At 45.6% G+C, this 17,387-nt stretch overlaps 1 protein-coding gene and 1 pseudogene across 1 annotated transcript; both read right to left on the bottom strand.

The window, feature by feature from the left end:
* Window positions 1-1,234: 1,234 nt before the first annotated feature.
* Window positions 1,235-4,430, bottom strand: LOC136521630 (wall-associated receptor kinase 5-like; annotated as a pseudogene).
* Window positions 4,431-7,538: 3,108 nt separating this feature from the next.
* LOC136521629 (wall-associated receptor kinase 5-like) lies at window positions 7,539-17,055 on the bottom strand. Its single transcript, XM_066515384.1, has 4 exons — window positions 16,880-17,055; window positions 10,219-11,133; window positions 10,002-10,094; window positions 7,539-8,852 (listed from the first exon to the last, which is right to left on the bottom strand). Exons 1-4 carry the CDS (start codon window positions 16,899-16,901, stop codon window positions 7,636-7,638), a joined length of 2,247 nt encoding a protein of 748 aa, XP_066371481.1. The 5' UTR covers window positions 16,902-17,055; the 3' UTR covers window positions 7,539-7,635.
* Window positions 17,056-17,387: the final 332 nt, after the last annotated feature.

The following is a 17,387-nucleotide window of genomic DNA, read 5'->3' as shown; positions in this document are numbered from 1 at the left end:
TGCGTACGCCCCCAGCACGGCCCTGGCCTAGTCCGCTAGCCCTTCGACGAGCCGCGCGCCCCCAGCTCGTCCCGCAGCCCACCGCGTCCGCCTTCGCACCGCCCCACGCGCGCGATGAGTACGCCCCAGCGCCCCCCTAACCCTAGCACCCTTGTCCGCCGGCCCCTGCGCCTCCATCCCGCTAGGCCCCCGACGAGCCACGCGCCCCCGTCTTCCGACTCACTCCCCCCAGCCGAACAACATAAAACGCTCGAATAAAACACTTGCAACAACATAGAACAACTGCTACAACATAAGACTAAAGTAGATAAAACATTAGGAACATATTATTGCAACATTTGTCTGAAGCATATGAAAAACAACGCTCGAATGAAACACTTGAAACATGGAACAACTGCTGCAACATAAGACTGAAGCAACTGAAACACTTAGAACATATTACTGCAACATTTGTGCGAAGTATATGAAACATCCAGATCAGAATGATTGCAACATACGTCTAGAAACAGGTTAAACATTTTGAACAAATGCTTGCAACAAGGCTTTGAAGCACTTGCAACATAAGCAACATCTCCCTGATCTACTTTTGCAACATCCATATGATTCAACTGCAACATACCTCTGAAACGTCTGAAACAATTGAAAACACAGGGGGGAGAGAGAGCCTGGCGCAGGGAGCGCCATGGCCGCCGGATCTGAGGGCATTGGGAGCTCCTTGTGGGGGAGGATGCCGGTGTTGAGGGAGGGGTGCCACCTGGGTGGGGGAGGAGGACGCCAGGGCAGGGGAAGGAGCCGTCGGGGTGGGGGAGGAGGATGTCGGGGTGCGTGAACGAGCCACTGGTGTGGGAGAAGGCACCGCCGGGGTGGGGGAGGAGGATGCCGCGGTGGGGGAGGTCGCCGCCGCCAGCCAGGGAGGGAGCCGGCGGCGCACACGATGTAGATGAGAGGGCCGCTGCCGGTCATGGAGGTAGCGAGCGACGCACGCAATGGAGAGGAGCGGTGTCGGCTAGGAAGAAAAGAAATGCGTCCATTCTCAATGATGGAGAGTAGTTTTTGATGGGTCATGAGAGGGAGCGGGCCACGCAGCTCCGCGAGCCCACGGGTGGCGTGTCCGGACGGGACGGTCACCCGTATGCAACATCTATCGCAAAGTAGTAGTACTTAAAGGAAAAAAATGCCAACATCGATACAGAAGGAAAGTATCTTCAAACAGCAACTCTAAGTTGTATGTGGTACATGGTTGCGTCTATATATGAAAATTCTCATGCCGTGCAGGTACTACTACTACTTGCATGGTATGCATTTGCTATTTCTATGTCCATCGATGATGTTTGCGATGTTGAGTACATACATGGGGACACGTCGGAAGTCACGCTTGACCTCTCAATTACATCAGATTTATAACGCTTCAATAGCAATAGCTCCCTCCAACTAGTGCGAACAGCTTTCAGCTTGTCGGCTACTTGGGCCATGGAAGGCCTATCCTCCCCCTTGACGCTCAAGCACTGTCTCCCTAGCTCAGCAACTTCTTGTAGAAGTTCCACCATTTCCTCACCCATTATGCGTGTGTCCAAGATGCCTTCAACTCTGTTATGTTTCATTGCATGTAGGAAGGATGATGCTAGGCTTTCTCCTTCCTCAGGGCCTTCAGAGTATATTGCCTTTTTCCTAGTAATTAGCTCAAGAAGCACAACCCCAAAGCTGTAAACATCACTCTTCTCTGTAAGTTTTCGCTCTTGCAGGTACTCTGGATCTAGGTAACCCCAGGTTCCTTGTACCATCGTCATTAACTGAATCGCATCCTTGGGAAGCATCCTTGACGCCCCAAAGTCAGCTACTTTTGCCATATCGTTTTCATCTAGGAGAATATTAAGAGACTTGACAAGTTGACATCGCCGTGGACTATGGGATGGTTGATAGAGAGATGCATATATGCCAGTGCTTCAGCAGACTCTTGGGCAATCCTGAGACGAACTTCAAGCGAAATGGGTGGTCTATTATCGTGGTTGCCATGAATATAATGAAACAGAGTGCCATTTGGGATGAATTCATACACCAATATGGGTACTTCCACTTCTAAGCAGCAGCCTAGAAGCCTGACCACATTCTTGTGGTTGATTTGTGAAAGTATAATAATCTCCTGCACAAATTCTTCCTTTTGGGACATGTTGATAACCTTGGAGCGCTTCACAGCTACTACCTTTTTGTCACTCAGAATGCCCTTATAGACAGTGCCTTGGCCCCCTTTACCCAGTTCCCTGCTCTTGTCAAAATTGTTTGTTGCCTTCTTGAGAACTTCTAAGGTGAATGTTGTTACTGTTTCAACCTGTCTAGAGAGAATTTGTTGATATAGTATCATTCCACCATTTTCAACGAAGAACCTCTCCTTGTCTTTTGCCAGCTTCCTTTTCTGACACACGTTTAGTAGAATGAAGATACAAACAACGATGAGGATCAAGCATAATGAAATTCCTGAAAATGGATGCATGGCTATATATCGTCAATTCAACTGGTGGAGTGAACTTTTTGCATGCCCATATATCTATTGAAATAAGGAAGAAGTGTTGATATTAAATTGTATCAGAATTGACACACTAAGATCAAATCACAGAGTTTCATCTCCTTTTGGTGGGTTATTACCTATGACCATCTTGCTGCTGCCCCTGCTCCCAGTGCATGGTATGTTCTTCGGATCGTCACTATGAGTTCCTGGTTTGCATGAACAGGTGTAGTTTCCATCGGTGTTATGACATTTAGTACCTTTACAAGGATAAATGGATGGATTATCACTTTCATTGATGTCTGCACACACATTAACCGAGAGAGGGGAATCAATATTAGCATAAAAAAGGTAATTAAGCCACACCAGAATATATGCACACATCAGTGCATGTATGATGCATCGGTACGATCGAAGAGGAAAAAATTAGAAAGTTGTACGTGCATTAATTCTGACCTTGACACCCTTGTGGTATGTAAGGATTGCCCTCGTAACCTGGACACCAGTTGCATCGATACCCCAGGCCATTGGGCGTGTCGACGCATATGCTCTTCTCGGCGAGGCATGCATATGTCGACGGCTGCTTTGTCATGGCTTCCACACAATTCTCATTTCCGAGGACCCAGTCGAGCACCATAGGAACCCCACTGAACTGAGTTCAATACAGTTGTCCGAATTCTTTGGAATTAGCATAGGAGGTACTGAAATTGAACCAGTTCTGCTCAGCAACAAAGGCGTAACTGCATGGGCTGAAATTTTTGGCAGCCGGAGAAGAACCATTGCCCATTGGTGGTAAGGAGTTTGTGAAAGACCTAAGGTTACATGGGATGGAAGTCTGGCAACAGCCCATGCTAGTGCACTCCGTGGCACTGTCGTCGATGCTATCCTCTTGAAGCTGGGGCTCTGCACATCCGTATCATTGATGCACCACATGGTTATGCGCTTCTGGACGAGGGCCTCGCCTTGGCTGAGATTGATCCCCGAAACCTTTAGGCTCCTGATGGCAAACCCCCCGAGGTATGCAGCTTGATTATTGTTGTCGCATGTGACGTTAAAGCCTTCCCGGAAGCACCCGTGCTTGGTGCCAAACGGGTAGGGGATGACGGTGTCGCCGCAGTTGTCTGGGCAACCTGGCAAAGCCATGCTTCTGGTTCTGGTGGCTGCTGTAGTCCCATCAGCTGCAGCAGTAGTATGCTCCAGGAACAGGGTCGCGGCCACAATAACAACTGCTAGTAATAACTTCGTATTACCTGCACATCGTGAAACGATTGATTGAGCAAATAAATAATATATATTTGTTTGGAATGGAAGAATTTCACAGAAATCATGTATGAATTTCAGAGGAATTATGTATAATTTCACATCAATCAGTTCAATTTCAAGAAAAAAAAGTACAGGATGAATAGGAAATTTTTCTACGTTCGGCTGCTTGTAAAAGCAGCAGCAGCTGGCTATTAGCACAGTGCTTCTCTGAGAGGCAGCTGCTGAAGCAGCAACATCAATGGCTGTAAAAAACAGTCGCCAAACAAGCCAGAAGCACTGTGCTGAAGCAGCAACATCAGTGTTAGTGCAGATTGCTGTAGTAGTTTTTTAAGCGTAGTCGTTTCAATTGTGTGTGGTGAGTATACAAAGAATTCTTTTATTACATCTCTAGCTGCCTATAGTTGATTAGCTAGTTGCACGCAGACAGAACCGTGCAATTGTATTAGTACGCTCTAGTCCTAAACATTCAGTTATTGTCACGATCGAGGGGTAACATGAAATCTTACCCGTAAGTGATGACCAAGCCATGCGTCGTGTCTGCAATCTGTTGGTGCTCTGCATAGGCATCGGGCGCCGCCGGCCGGCGAAGAGGGAGGTCCAGCAGGTACTTGCTAGCTAGCTACGTGCGACGCTCAAGCTCCTGTTTGTCCTTGGGCCAGAGACATGGTTTGTTTCCACGGAATTCATCACAGCAACACCATGGATGCCGCTCTATATTGGCCCTCGTCCATTCTCAGCAGAGGCATCGCGTCTCGGAGTCTACGGCACGTGCTTCCTCATGCTGCCAAGACTGTTTCTGTCGTCATGCTAATTAAACGCCATTATATTATTCTCGGGACCAACTTGTCTCTAATAAAACCACTCTACCTCGGAACACGGCTGCTTGGAAACCGATTGATGGAGCAAAAATGCTTAGTTCCAGACTATAGCTGGCGTGGCGACTGGATAATTGGGACTGAGGAGTTGTCTCCGTTAGATACATGCATGGGATTAGATTTGGCATATATGATTCTAGTGGCAAGCTGTCATCCTCGTAAGGGCCGGGTGGCAGCTATAATGCCACCGATTTTTGGAAGCAGAGTTCCACGGGGGTCAGAGTCTTTGTCTTTTGGACGTACGCCTTCTGTGGACGAGCCTCTGTCAGCTTCAGAGCATTGAACAAAAATCAGACTAGAATCGCTCGAACTGCTTCAGCAGTATTTTTTATGAAACGAATGATGTTTTTGTCTCACAACAAATCAACATAAGTCAAATTTCAGCGAAACGAATAGAGCCATATCTCTGTTGTTCTGGTTCAAAAGAAATATCAGCTGCGCTAAAAATCGGATCAAACAACAGGCAAACATCAGCATGGGCAAGAGCCAAGGTTTTAAATCTCCGGCTAAGCCTCTTAGCTATAGCCGGAGATAGCTGCAGCTAATCCATTTAGCTCTTTTTTCGGGAGAGCCGTGCCGCACCGCGCGCCGTCTCCGGTTCGCCGCTGCCTCGGGGATCTGTGTTCTGGGGACTGGACACAGCTGTCGCTTTCTGTGGAGAACTGGGAGAGACGAGCGTGAGAGACCAGAGCAGGCCTCATTCCCTATTTGGGCTGACCGTTTTTTTGGCCCATCTACGGTTTAGCTGCAGCTTAAAAAAAAATGAAGCGCATTTTAGCGGCTATCTCCGGCTAAACAGCTATTAGCGGCTGTGATCTCTTAGCGCGAAAAATTACTTCTCCTAGCAGCTACCAATGGTAAGCTCTACGCCCAGCGACACTGGCGTTCTGGCGATTACGTCGGTGGAATCAAGCGATTGGCGGGTGCTTAGACATTTACAAGCTCGAAGCAGGCTGGCACAACAAGAAAACGAGGAAGGGAGAGGTAGAGTGGTGCTGCCCACGTTGGGATGCCCAGCGGTGAAGGGCTACTGCTGCTTTGCTTTAGTGCTGTGCGCAGGGCTCAACTTAACCAGCCAACAATACGTGTTCCTTGATCCTTTTCTTTGATTTCATATGTGAACAATTCAACCAGCCTTAATCAAAGTCGTTGTTCCTGATACGTAGTTCTATGATTGTGGTTTAGGTACTCGAGCGAATAGGTGATTGGATTACAAGAAACCTGGCCTGGTTAAGGATAAGAAACCTGACCCCTGAGCGCTCCCCAACGGGTGACTCGGGGGGTCCCTTGCCGGCGCTACCAGACCCCGCCCCTTCCTCTCCTCCGGCCGCCGCTGCCGCCTCTCTCCGGCAAGCGGCGGCCAGCGGCGGTGCTAAAAAACGGGCCTCCCACCGCAGACTCACGCCCCCTCCCCTTTCCACCCCCACCACACCTCCTCTTCTCTAGTAACTCCGACAGTTGGCGTCGTCGTTAGGTCGGATCCAAGCCCTCCATGGCCAGATCTCGCGAGCTCTGCTCCAGATCCGGTGGATGTCGCGGTGCCAGTGGACCTGCCCAGGGCGGATGCGACGGCGGCCCCCTTCTTTCTCCGACGAGTCGGGTCGCCGATGGGGTGGATCCTGGACCTCAGGGTCCGGATCTCACGCCGGGACTGCCGGTTCCGGCGTCCTTGTCCGCCACCGCTCCTCTTGGCTGTGGCCCGGGCGCCGCGCCTATGGCCGATGCGGCGTCGGCGTCGGCGGTCGTGGTAGCGGGCGTCCTGCTCCGCGGCGGGTGGCGGCGTGGCGCACCACTGGTCCGGCTCCGTCTCCCTTCTAGTCCGGTGTTCTGTGAATGTCGTGGACAAGCCTCCATCGTGTGCATCTGGGGGCCGGGCTGGCTGGTTCTGCACAACCCGTGGAGCTCCATGGCGAACGGGGCCGGGGCGCCCGTGGCGCCCCATGGCGGCCAGGCCGTGGCCGGCTTCTCCCTCGGCGTGGTGGAGCCCTTGCTTCATCCCTGACCCACAGTGTCGACTACTGTGCTTGGGTGTCTACCCTACCCGGCTTCTTGCTCTAGGCTGTCGGCGATGGCGCAGTCTACGTCATTTCCCTTCCTGAAGGCGTCGTCGAAGCCTTCACCGTTCGGGTCGCCGAGGCAGATTCTGGGATGAAAATCCCCGTGTGCTTCTGTCAACGATGATGGCGTCTGCGGATGTCAGTTCCCTTCTTGAAGGCGTCGTTGGAGCGCTATCATGTCCCCTGCTATGCTTCTGCTCCTTCCGCTTCCCTGCCTGGAGTTGCTTCTCGCTGTGCTATGCCTGATTGTGCTTCATGCTACTCCTCGCTTTGGTTTGTCCAGTAGTTGGTTGGTGTTGCCGCAGTCGATTGCTTCGTCGTCTCTGCGGTTTCACTCACTACACTACTGGCTGCCGAGGTTGAAGCTCATTTGTGCCTGTGGGGTCGCGTTGGTAATCCAAAGATTACTTGCGAGTCTGTTGTATCGTCCTTGTAACATTTGGTTACCTTTCCTCTTAATGAAAAACGGGCTGAACACCCGATCGAGAAAAAGATTACAAGATTGAAGTTCCTGGACTGTGATAAAACTCTTTCATCCAGTACTATAGTTTCAGAGTTCATATTCAGAATCAGAGGCATACGTGTTATTTTACACTCATGACAGAGAATCTATGGGAAATAATCAGGATTGCCAAACAACTAGAATCAGAGTTCGCAGCTTATTGGAAAAGCCTATTAAAATCGATTCTCAGACAAGCGTATCCAAACAGGGCCTTAGACCAAAAACTCTCTCAACTCTATTCATCAAGTGATCAGTGCACAATAGCAACTCGGAGCCATATATAAGTATTATATAAATATCTTCTGGAAGAGCCCTAAAGTAATGCATCATATTCATTGGAATCGAAGTAAACTAAACTCATTGATATTAGTTCCAATTTTGTTTAGACAAGTGCACACTCATTACAAATATCACAACATGGGCATGCCAAGAAATTGTCTACCGAGAATGCACAGCCATCAATGATTCTTGTTCCAAACTGTACCATCTAGTAGATTCCCCCATGCTTTGCCCCTCATCAGGCGATGGATAACCTATCATCATCTGACCATTCTCATCAAATTCCTCTGCCAACATATTATTAGCCCCTGCATGATTCTCAGGTGAGAGAAGGCCTTCTAGTGCACGGCTCACTTGTCTCATGGTTGGTCGTTCTTCACTCCTTAACCTTATACATGATGATGCAAGTGCGGCCACTGCTTGGACTTCTTGGCCTCCCTCGTCAATAACTTGAGGATCTAGTATTTCGATCAGATTGCCTTCACCATGTAATTTGGAAAAATGTGCAACAAGGCCCTCGCCGTTAGATGAAAAATATGAAAATGGTTTCTTCCTTGTCAGCAATTCCACAACAATAACACCAAAGCTGTAGACATCACTTTTGTCAGTGAGGCGGCCTTCATAAAAGTACACAGGGTCCAAGTATCCTATAGTCCCTTGGACAACTGTGGTTATTCCTGTTCTATCCAATGGAATGTACCTTGATGCTCCAAAGTCTGACACCTTTGATGTTAGGGTATCATCAAGAAGTATGTTACTAGATTTGATATCTCTATGGATGATTGGGATTGAAAGTGATGAGTGGAGATAGGCAATGGCACTTGCAATTTCAGATGCGACCCTTAACCTGTTTCTCCATGATAGTGATCTTGGACTCCCAACATGAAGATGGTGACAAAGGGTTCCGTTGGAAATAAACTCATAAACCAACAATGGGACCTCCGTTTCTAGGCAACATCCCAAAATTTTTACTACATTCCTGTGGTTGATCTGCGAGAGAATGGCAACCTCGTTTATGAACTCATCTATTTCTCTTTGGACTGTTATCTTTGACTTCTTGATAGCCACAACATGTAGATCCGACAAAATACCTTTGTAAACAGTACCATGCCCTCCACCACCTAGCTCACGAGCTGGGTCAAAGTTGTTCGTTGCCTTTGCAAGCTCATCCACAGTTATGATCATTCTTTCCGCAATGTCAGTCCTTTGGGATACCAACTGTTGTAATAATTGTCCACGATTCTGCTCAAAATACTTTTGTTTTAACTTCATTGCCCTCCTGTGCTTAAACCTTTGAGTAATAAAGAATGCAATGACAACCAAAATCATAAAGCCTGCCGCGCTACCAACTCCTATACCAATGATTACACCTGAAACTGTGTAGATGTGTTTATGATTACCTTCTGAGTTAAACGAAATTTAAGAAATATCAATAAAAATAATTAGCTAGATATCGGTCTCATTCTTCCTCAAAGTTGGTAGGGACACCCTGATTTCTCATGCAGAAGCCACCTATATAGTGATTTGTAAGTATTCTTTTTTTACTAAATCCTATATCATTATGAGAATTGAGAAATGTGTAAATAGGTATATAAAGCAATAACATCTTGGTAAGATATGTGGCTGTTCACAGTTTTCCGTAATTTATGGTCCATATGTGGGTACTAAGTTCACACAATACCGTTACTTTTATTTTTTAAAGCCATTTTTTTTGGCATTTTTAGGTGATGTTTGCATATCCATAAATACCAAGATCTGTGACATCTGTCCCCATTTTCTAAAAGAAAAATATAAAGAAGTGATAAACAATTTGAAGTATGAGTTCACTCATGCTCATATGATCTGTTTGGAGATGAGATACGATCATTCGTTTTATGGATCGACATGGTCGTTGCATATTCCCTCCGATACAAGTTAGGTATATTTTGCGGCTGTCTGAAGTTAACAATTTTAACCTATGACGACTACAAATTCTCTTTGTTTACATGTTGGGGTTTAAATGCTTGGAAGTACGATACTAGTAGGCTAAAAAACAATAGTTGACTTTAGACAACCTTAAAATATCACCTATTTTCTAGGGTGTCTCATTAGAGCAAGTATAATAACATGCTGTAAGCTGGTTAAATGCTGAGGTGGAGGAGAGAGGAGATGAGAGAGAGGAGAAGTGGGCTGTAAGCTTATAGCCGGCTTATACACAAGAACCGAGAAACTTTACGAGAGAGATAAGTGGGCTATGTATTAATAGTGAAAAGCTAACTTACTATACGGGTAGGCTGAGAGAAGACTACAAAGAAACCTTACAGCCAGCAGTCGGTTGTATTATTAGCCTTACTCTTAGGATTAAGATGAAGGCTCTATTGAGAACCTACAAGTAATATTTATGAGAATTCCTAGCATTAATCTTTGTCTAGCACACCTCCTGAGACGTTAATAATGTGGTTTCTTTGAGGACGTTCAGTTAGTAACAGTAAGGCGGTTGTTGCAAATTCAACGAGAAAAGGAAATCTCGTCTTGCTAAAATGTACCTATGCCTTGACGCGCAGTGCATATGTAGCTTCCGATGGCGTTAACGCAGGTACCACGACTGCACACGTTTGGGAAAGCACACTCATCGATATCTGTGGGATGAACATAGTAGTAGATATTTTGGTGAGCAATAGTCGACAGCAAAGTACAATTGACAAAGTGAATCATTACAGTTTAAGATAAAAGTAGTGATTATGGAGATGGATGCATGCTGACCTTTACAGCCTCCGTCTACGTAGGGATTGCCCTCAAAACCTACAAGGCACTCGCAGCGATACCCTAGACCAATGGATGGATACAAGCAAGCGCTGTTGTCGGAGAGGCATGCATATGAAGATGCATTCTTCACGGCTTCCTCGCAAGTTCCGTTACCAACAACCCAATCGAGCACCAAAGGAACTCCACGGTCGCTTCCTGATCCATACATTTCTCCAAATTTTGTCGAGGTGACATACAAAGGATCAAATTTGAACCAATTTGCGTCGGCGACGAAAGCGTAGCTGCACGGGCTGCTAAACTTCTGGGGCGCAGAGATGTGCATACTGTCTGCTGTTACAATAAACGAGGCATTCAAGGTCCTCAGATTACCTGGAGAGGGGATGGAAGTCTGGCAGCAACCTATGCCAGCACACTCTGTAATATTGCCCATGCTATCTTGGTTGCAGAATGATCCGCATGCGCTGGTGTACCCATCCTGGCTCTGGCTACCGATTCCTGCGACGATAGCACACCCGATTGCTGTGAGTTTGTTCTTGTTGGATACTGTGAAAGGGTGGACTGGTACGAAGAGGGGCTCCAACTTGGGGTCATTGCGGCAGCTACTGGATATGGGACTTTCCACGCGAACTTCGCCTTGGGACACATCGATTCCAAACTTTCCAAACAGTTTAAAAAGGGAGCCCCGCCTGACCCGGAGATATGCCGCTTCTTGCCCTTGTCCATCGACGAGGCATGAAACGTTAAAAGAGGGCTCCCGGGAGCAGGCGGCCCCGATGCCGAAAGGGTAGGGGATGGTGATGTTGCCGCAACTCCTTTGGCAGTCGGAGCTGGTGGCCAAAAATCCATGAACTGGTACACCATGCTCCAAGGACAGGGTGGCCGCAACAACTAGCAGTAATAGTAACGTCTTACCTGCAGTAAAGAATTTTTTTTTACGATAAAAGAAGAATTATATTATATGATAGCCTTTGTTAGAAATCGTATAGTTTAACATAGTACAACTAATTCTAATATATTTAAGGAAAAAGTCTATTTTAGCCATCCAACTATTAAAACCAAACAACTTTAGGTATTGCTAGGTTCCAAACACTACTACACTAATTTTAATGGAGGCGGTCATTTTTTATTAACGAAGACGGACAACGCAACAGCCTCCGTCCAAAGGTCACCGTTAATGGTGACCTACGGAGACGGTTGTTTTGCCCGCCTCGGTTAATTGATTAACGGAGGCGGGCGCCTTAAAGTGCCCACCACCATTAATCCCATTAATCGAGGCGGGCGACTTAATGTGCTCGCCTCCGTCTCTACCAATGCACCGCACATTCATTCATGTTTATATATAATATATGTTATCTTTTTATATCAATATTACGTAATCTTATATTGGATATTTTGGCTACTAAATGAACTCAAATGAAAAACTTTTAACTGTAAAGTTTTAAATCTTGTCAAGTACTATAACTTTGGTATAGGATGTATCTCCATCAGAGATAGTTTGAAAGATTCAAAAAACTGAGTCTCAAAACATTTGAAATTCAAACACATATTTGACACTCTAGATAACTTTAAATAAAAAACTTGTCAATAACAAACATGTAGATCAGGTCGGCCACTAGAACTTTGGTATTAAGTATGTGAACATTTGAGATCGTTTATGAATTCTAAATTTTAAATTTCAAAATCTATAATCTTCGAACACATATTTGGGACTCTAAACATCTTCAAATTAAAAACTTTTCAATTACAAAGTTGTAGATTCTATTGAGAACTATAACTTTTGTATAGACCATGTCAACATCCGAGATCGTTTGATAATTTTAAATTTCAAAATCTATACACTTACAACAATATTTTGGGACCCTAAACAGTTTCAATTCAAACACTTTTCAACTACAAAGTTTTAGATCTTGTTGAAAGCTACAATTTTGGTATAATATTTGTCTTTATCCGAGTTCATATGAAAAAAAGTTATGAATTATTTTTTGTTGTAATCATTAACCGAGGCGGACATCTTAAGACGCCCGTCCCCGTAAATCGATTTATGGAGGTGGACGTTTATAATGACCGCCTCCGAAAATAATCGATTAACTGAGGTGGTTGGCTTATGGTGCCCGCCCCGGTTAATCCAGTAACTGAGGTGGTTGTTGTTGACGGTCACTAACACCAATTATAAACCGTCAACATAACCTGCATTTATATTTAATTTCACCACCAAACATAGGTATAGGGGTTTAAACTAATAAATTTCACATGCTTTGGTGATTTCATGCCTGTAGGAGGATTTATCCATAAAACAGCTTCTGGGACCACTGGCATACACTCCAAACAAGCAAACCGACATTAACAAGTGATTCAACCCGCGAAACCTGTGAAAGACGACTCAAGACGGAGCTCAAGCCTCGCCACCAGAAGGAGGAGCCTACTTGGCACCATAGTGGGCTGCCCGACCCACTAGGGAGGCTGCCCGGCCCATGGGAGTGGCCCATACTCCCCACCGCCTCGTACTCCTTCCTACGATCTACACCGTTGATTCTAAGGCAGTTTTAGGTCGGTTTATCCAACGGGGGTTGGAAGAATTGACGCGGATCGATGACATGGCGATTCCTTGCCCCTTACTCCACCTAGAGTCCTTGCCCCCTACTCCATCTCCATTCCATGGCCGCTACTCTATCTTCTCCCTATATAAGGCGCCCCAGACCCCCTCCATGAGACACACCTCTACATACCCTACGCTTCAGAGCTTCATAATTTCATAACCTTTGTAGTAGTGTCCCTCTAGATGAATTCCATCTAGTTGTAAAATAAAAAAATAAGGAGAGAGAAGAGGAGAGAGCTAAGGAGGAGCCGGATCTGTCGGATCTTCCTCGAATTTGTACTTCTACAGATTGGATTCGTCCTTGAGTAATCTCTAGGTTCTTCAATTACTATTCCTAAGTTCTTTAATTACTTAACTCAGTATTTACTTTAAGTTATTTATTGGATTCTCGCTTGCATCAAGTGCTCTAGTCTTTGCAAAACTAGAGTAGTAATCAATGGAATAGGCATGGTGCTTAGTCTTGCGATTACCTGGAATTGCACCCATCCCTACGGATAGTTGTGGTAGCTCCAGGTGATGATAGCCCTGACGGCCGACGTAGTCCACCACGTTCGGGTTGGTGTTTGCAGGACCGTAGTCTGAACTTCCTAGCCCCTTTCTCATCTCAGTCTGAGGCTAGTGTTCTGATGTCCCGAAGTAAGTAAACTTATAGTAACCTTGATTCCTAGATCAACTAGAGAAACCTTAGGAAATTCCTCTCTCCCCATAAAAACAATTATCTATCTTTATCCTTGGGCGACCTTGACCCTTGATTAGTCCACTCCTATTTATAAACTCTCCGCTCCAAAGGGCGAATTGTTGGAGCCTCCACCATCATCACATCCTATATTTACAGATGGCTATGAGCTTCGCCCTGTTTTCATAGCCATGGTTCGGGTGCAAACCTTCTCTGGAGAAGAAGGCGAAAATCAGTATGTCCACCTTCAGGAATTTGAGCAATTGTGTTCATGCTTGAATATTCCAGGCATGACACATGAGACCTTAAAATGGAAATTGTTTCCACTCTCCCTTTCTGAGAGAACGAAACAATGGTATGCTCATACCGTCAGAAGTGTAAATGGAGGTTGGGATGAACTTTCGTCTATGTCGTTTCTCCATCCAAGTTCGTTGAGCGGGCCGAGTGGCGGGCTAACAATGGGGAGGCATGGTTGAGCGGTGGGGACGTTGTGGCCGAGGGGTGTCCATGTGAAGAAAAGAGAGATAGTTAAAGGGAGAATGACAACTGCATGCATGGATGCCAGGGATCCCACCGTTGTGCATCTCTGTAAGACCCCAACCAAACAAAACATTGAGATGGGCCTATTCCTTCAAACAAAATAGAAGTGAGATGACCCCATCTTAAAAAAACCAAGGACAGGTTTATCCTATCCCATCTCATCCTCTCAAAGAAACACAAGATAAGAGTATCATGGGGCACCAAAAAAGGCTCAATACAGATAATATAAGTGTTCTCTCTCGCTAGTCAGAGCGGTGTAAGGGTGAGCTAAGATAGAAAATGGGCATATTTGGTAAGCTTGTTAATGACCACTAATATGGTGTCAAAGGTTTTGTATTTTGGCAAACCCTTGATGAAGTCTAAGCTAATGGTATTCCAAAGCTGGGACGGGAAGGGGCTGCAGTAAGCCTGGTAATCTACTGTGTTCAGGTTTAGCTTGAGCACATACCTCACAAGTAGCAACATACTCCTTGATGTAATTCTTCATATTTGAGATTTAGCCTTGTGGTAGGTGTTTCTTTCAAAAAAAACCTTGTGGTAGGTGGCAGTGATACCACTTGGACCCCCACCACTGGAATGTAGTCCAATAAGACATCATGGTGAGCTTCAGAGATTGATTACCCTGCCAGATGCGGCCTTTGTATTTGATGACGCCATCAATTAAGGAGAAGCCCTTGTCATTAGAACCAGTAAGACTTAGCTCAGCAGGAGTTGTTTGCTGTGGTTTTCTTGAGTATAACCCTCCAACACAATTTCCAGCAATTTAGGTGCGCTAGTTTAAACAACTAACGAAAGGGATTTTGTTTGGCGCGATAATGCATCAACAGCTCTTTATGCTGCAGAGATGACTTTCATTTGGTCATTGCTAAAATCACTACCATGCATTCATTTTCTTATAAGTGGATAATGCTTGTTCTTTTGGTCACAAGGCTTTGCTAATGTATGCCATAGGATGGTTGTTCTCAGACAAGACCGCACCAATACCAGTTGAGGAGGCATCAGTTTCAGCATTGAAGCTCTTAGTGAATTCAGGCAGGACCAGGATATGAGTAGGACAAAAAATTGATTCCGTAGTTTTGATGAATTTTCTGTAATATCCCGAGAGTCCTAGAAAGCCCCTTAACTGCTTGGCATCCTTAGGAGTTGGCCAATCAACTACAGCTTGAATCTTTTGGGGGTTAGTAGCCATGCCATGGGCACTGATGATATGACCAAAATACTCCAAGGTTTGTCGAGGAAACAAAAATTTATATTGCTTGAGAAATAAGTTGTGTTGATTCAGAATGGGGAACACTTGTTGAAGGTTGTCTAAATGGTCTTCCAAGGTGGAGCTATAAATGAGGATGTCATCAAGAAAGATCAATACACACTTGTGAAGCAATGGCTAAAAGATAGTGTTCATCAAGGATTGAAAGGTTGTAGGGGCATTAGTAAGCCCAAAAGGCATGACTTTGAATTCTCAATGACCTTGGGCAAAAGCAGCTGTGGCCTTTGGGTCCTTTGGTTGGATTTTGGCTTTTTCAAAAGCAAAAGCAGGTTCGAAAGTCCAACCAAACAGGGCCTAAATGCAGGCTTGGCTTCATCTTCGGGCACACTACTACAGACCTCAGTGGAGAACGGACACCATCGCTTGAATGTCTCCATTAGCTTCAACTTTGAATTCATCTGCGCCACCAATCCGTCAAGCTTTTCTTTGGCCGTAGCCATGCGGGTAGTGAGGGTGGGTCCTTGTGCCAGCGGGGTGGGCGGTGGATGGGGTGGTAGAGCTAGAACCAATCACAATCGCACGCCTCATCGGATCCAACCTCAGTGGAATAACCGGAATCGATAGGAATCAAGCGGAGTGCTTTGATCTTCGGCGATTCCCCAGCCCCAGGGGATTTTACGAATCCAGACTCCGCGATTCGATTGACCTAGCTCTTGATACCTTCTATCACAATAATGGAAGAGGTCGAGGGTTGTGCCAAGCATGCACGCGCGGTTGGAGAGCATATCGGCGTCGTCTCAAGCGAAAGGAGGACGAAGGAGCAGGAAATTTAGGTTTTAGTTCTTAGTTGATGTCCACCCAACCACTACACAGCGAGTAACATAGAGAGAAAAAACTTAATGGGCTAGGTCCAATACAACTCCGCGACACAAAGGACGACTTACAGGCCCAACCAACGTAACTAGTGTAGTCCAATATCTATGCCCAGCTGTAGCATATACCTGACCGTGATAGCACCCATGTGATGATGTGACAGCTTGTGGTTTGGACATGAGCACGAGTGTGTCTTTTAATTAACTTAATGTATACCTAGACTTATGTTGTGGCATGTGTTTAAACTAAAACATGAAAACTCGTGTGGTGTAAAAGTGTATTAAGTTTCATTTGGAGAGGCTGAAGTGAACTATGTACACTTGTATATGTATAAGATCATGTGTATTCCTACGGGTTGTGGATAACAGGAACGATGATGCGACTCTAAGGACGGCCAGGTTAACAATACTAAATTGAGTGTGGTTAATGGACGAAGGTTTGATTTAGCGTAGTTAATTGGAGGGGTCCTTAACACGAATCCTAAATCATATTCCTTTTAAGTAAACGAGCAGAACTGTAATTTATATATATTGAGTTGAATAAATAAAAAGGGGAGGCAGGGGGCTCAGAGCTCAAAGTCAACAAACAACACAATAAAACTTGAGGGTTAAGGCTACACGTACGTGGCACACTATTGCCGCTCCCACGGTACCAAGATTACGATCGAGCGTATGGCTTTTATTTGAGGGGCAGATCGAAACTAAACCATCTTTATTTGTTCTTCACTAGCTAGCAGATGGAGGGATCGGAGCAGCTAGAAACTTACCTCCACATAACGGTGACGCCATGGATGGATCCCGTTGTATGCACGAACGTTGCCTTAATTTGCTGTTGCTGTACCTTCGTCTTTCTTTTTGATGACACGGTATCCGCTTGTGTTTGAGAAGAAAGAGGCCCAGAGCTAGCTCAGATCAGCGTCTAGCAGCTGGGTACTTGAGTCCAGCTGTGGTTTGTTTACTTGTAGGCTAGTCGATTGGTCTCTTCTACCATCGCAGAGCCGCAGCTAGTACTATATATCGTGCTCTGGAGGGGGACAGGAAACTGATGACTTTAAAATCGAGGCATCGTTTTATTACAGAAAGAATTATGTGTTTGGCATCCAAACAAATCAGTCTTCTGTATTTGGAACTAAAAAATTAAACTTTCTTATTTGTCACTAAATTAAAATTTTCTTTCCTAGATAGCACTGCCGTCCATTTAGCCTAGTAACAGCGTTAAGTGGCTGATAAAATAATATGAATATCCTTCCTGGTAGCAGAAATACATGATGCCAA

This window comes from Miscanthus floridulus, chromosome 18 (genome assembly GCF_019320115.1).
Source record: "Miscanthus floridulus cultivar M001 chromosome 18, ASM1932011v1, whole genome shotgun sequence".
NCBI lineage: Eukaryota > Viridiplantae > Streptophyta > Magnoliopsida > Poales > Poaceae > Miscanthus > Miscanthus floridulus.
This window is presented reverse-complemented; position numbering and strand designations above follow the sequence as displayed.

Bases quoted from the DNA above. Each gene is read 5' to 3' on its own strand.
- LOC136521629 (XM_066515384.1), bottom strand. From the start codon at position 16,901: ATGGCGTCACCGTTATGTGGAG. The intron at 11,134-16,879 runs GTAAGTTTCTAG...TCTTTACTGCAG, and splicing joins GGCGTCACCGTTATGTGGAG to GTAAGACGTTACTATTACTG. The intron at 8,853-10,001 runs GTACATTTTAGC...ACATCTACACAG, and splicing joins CACTGCGCGTCAAGGCATAG to TTTCAGGTGTAATCATTGGT.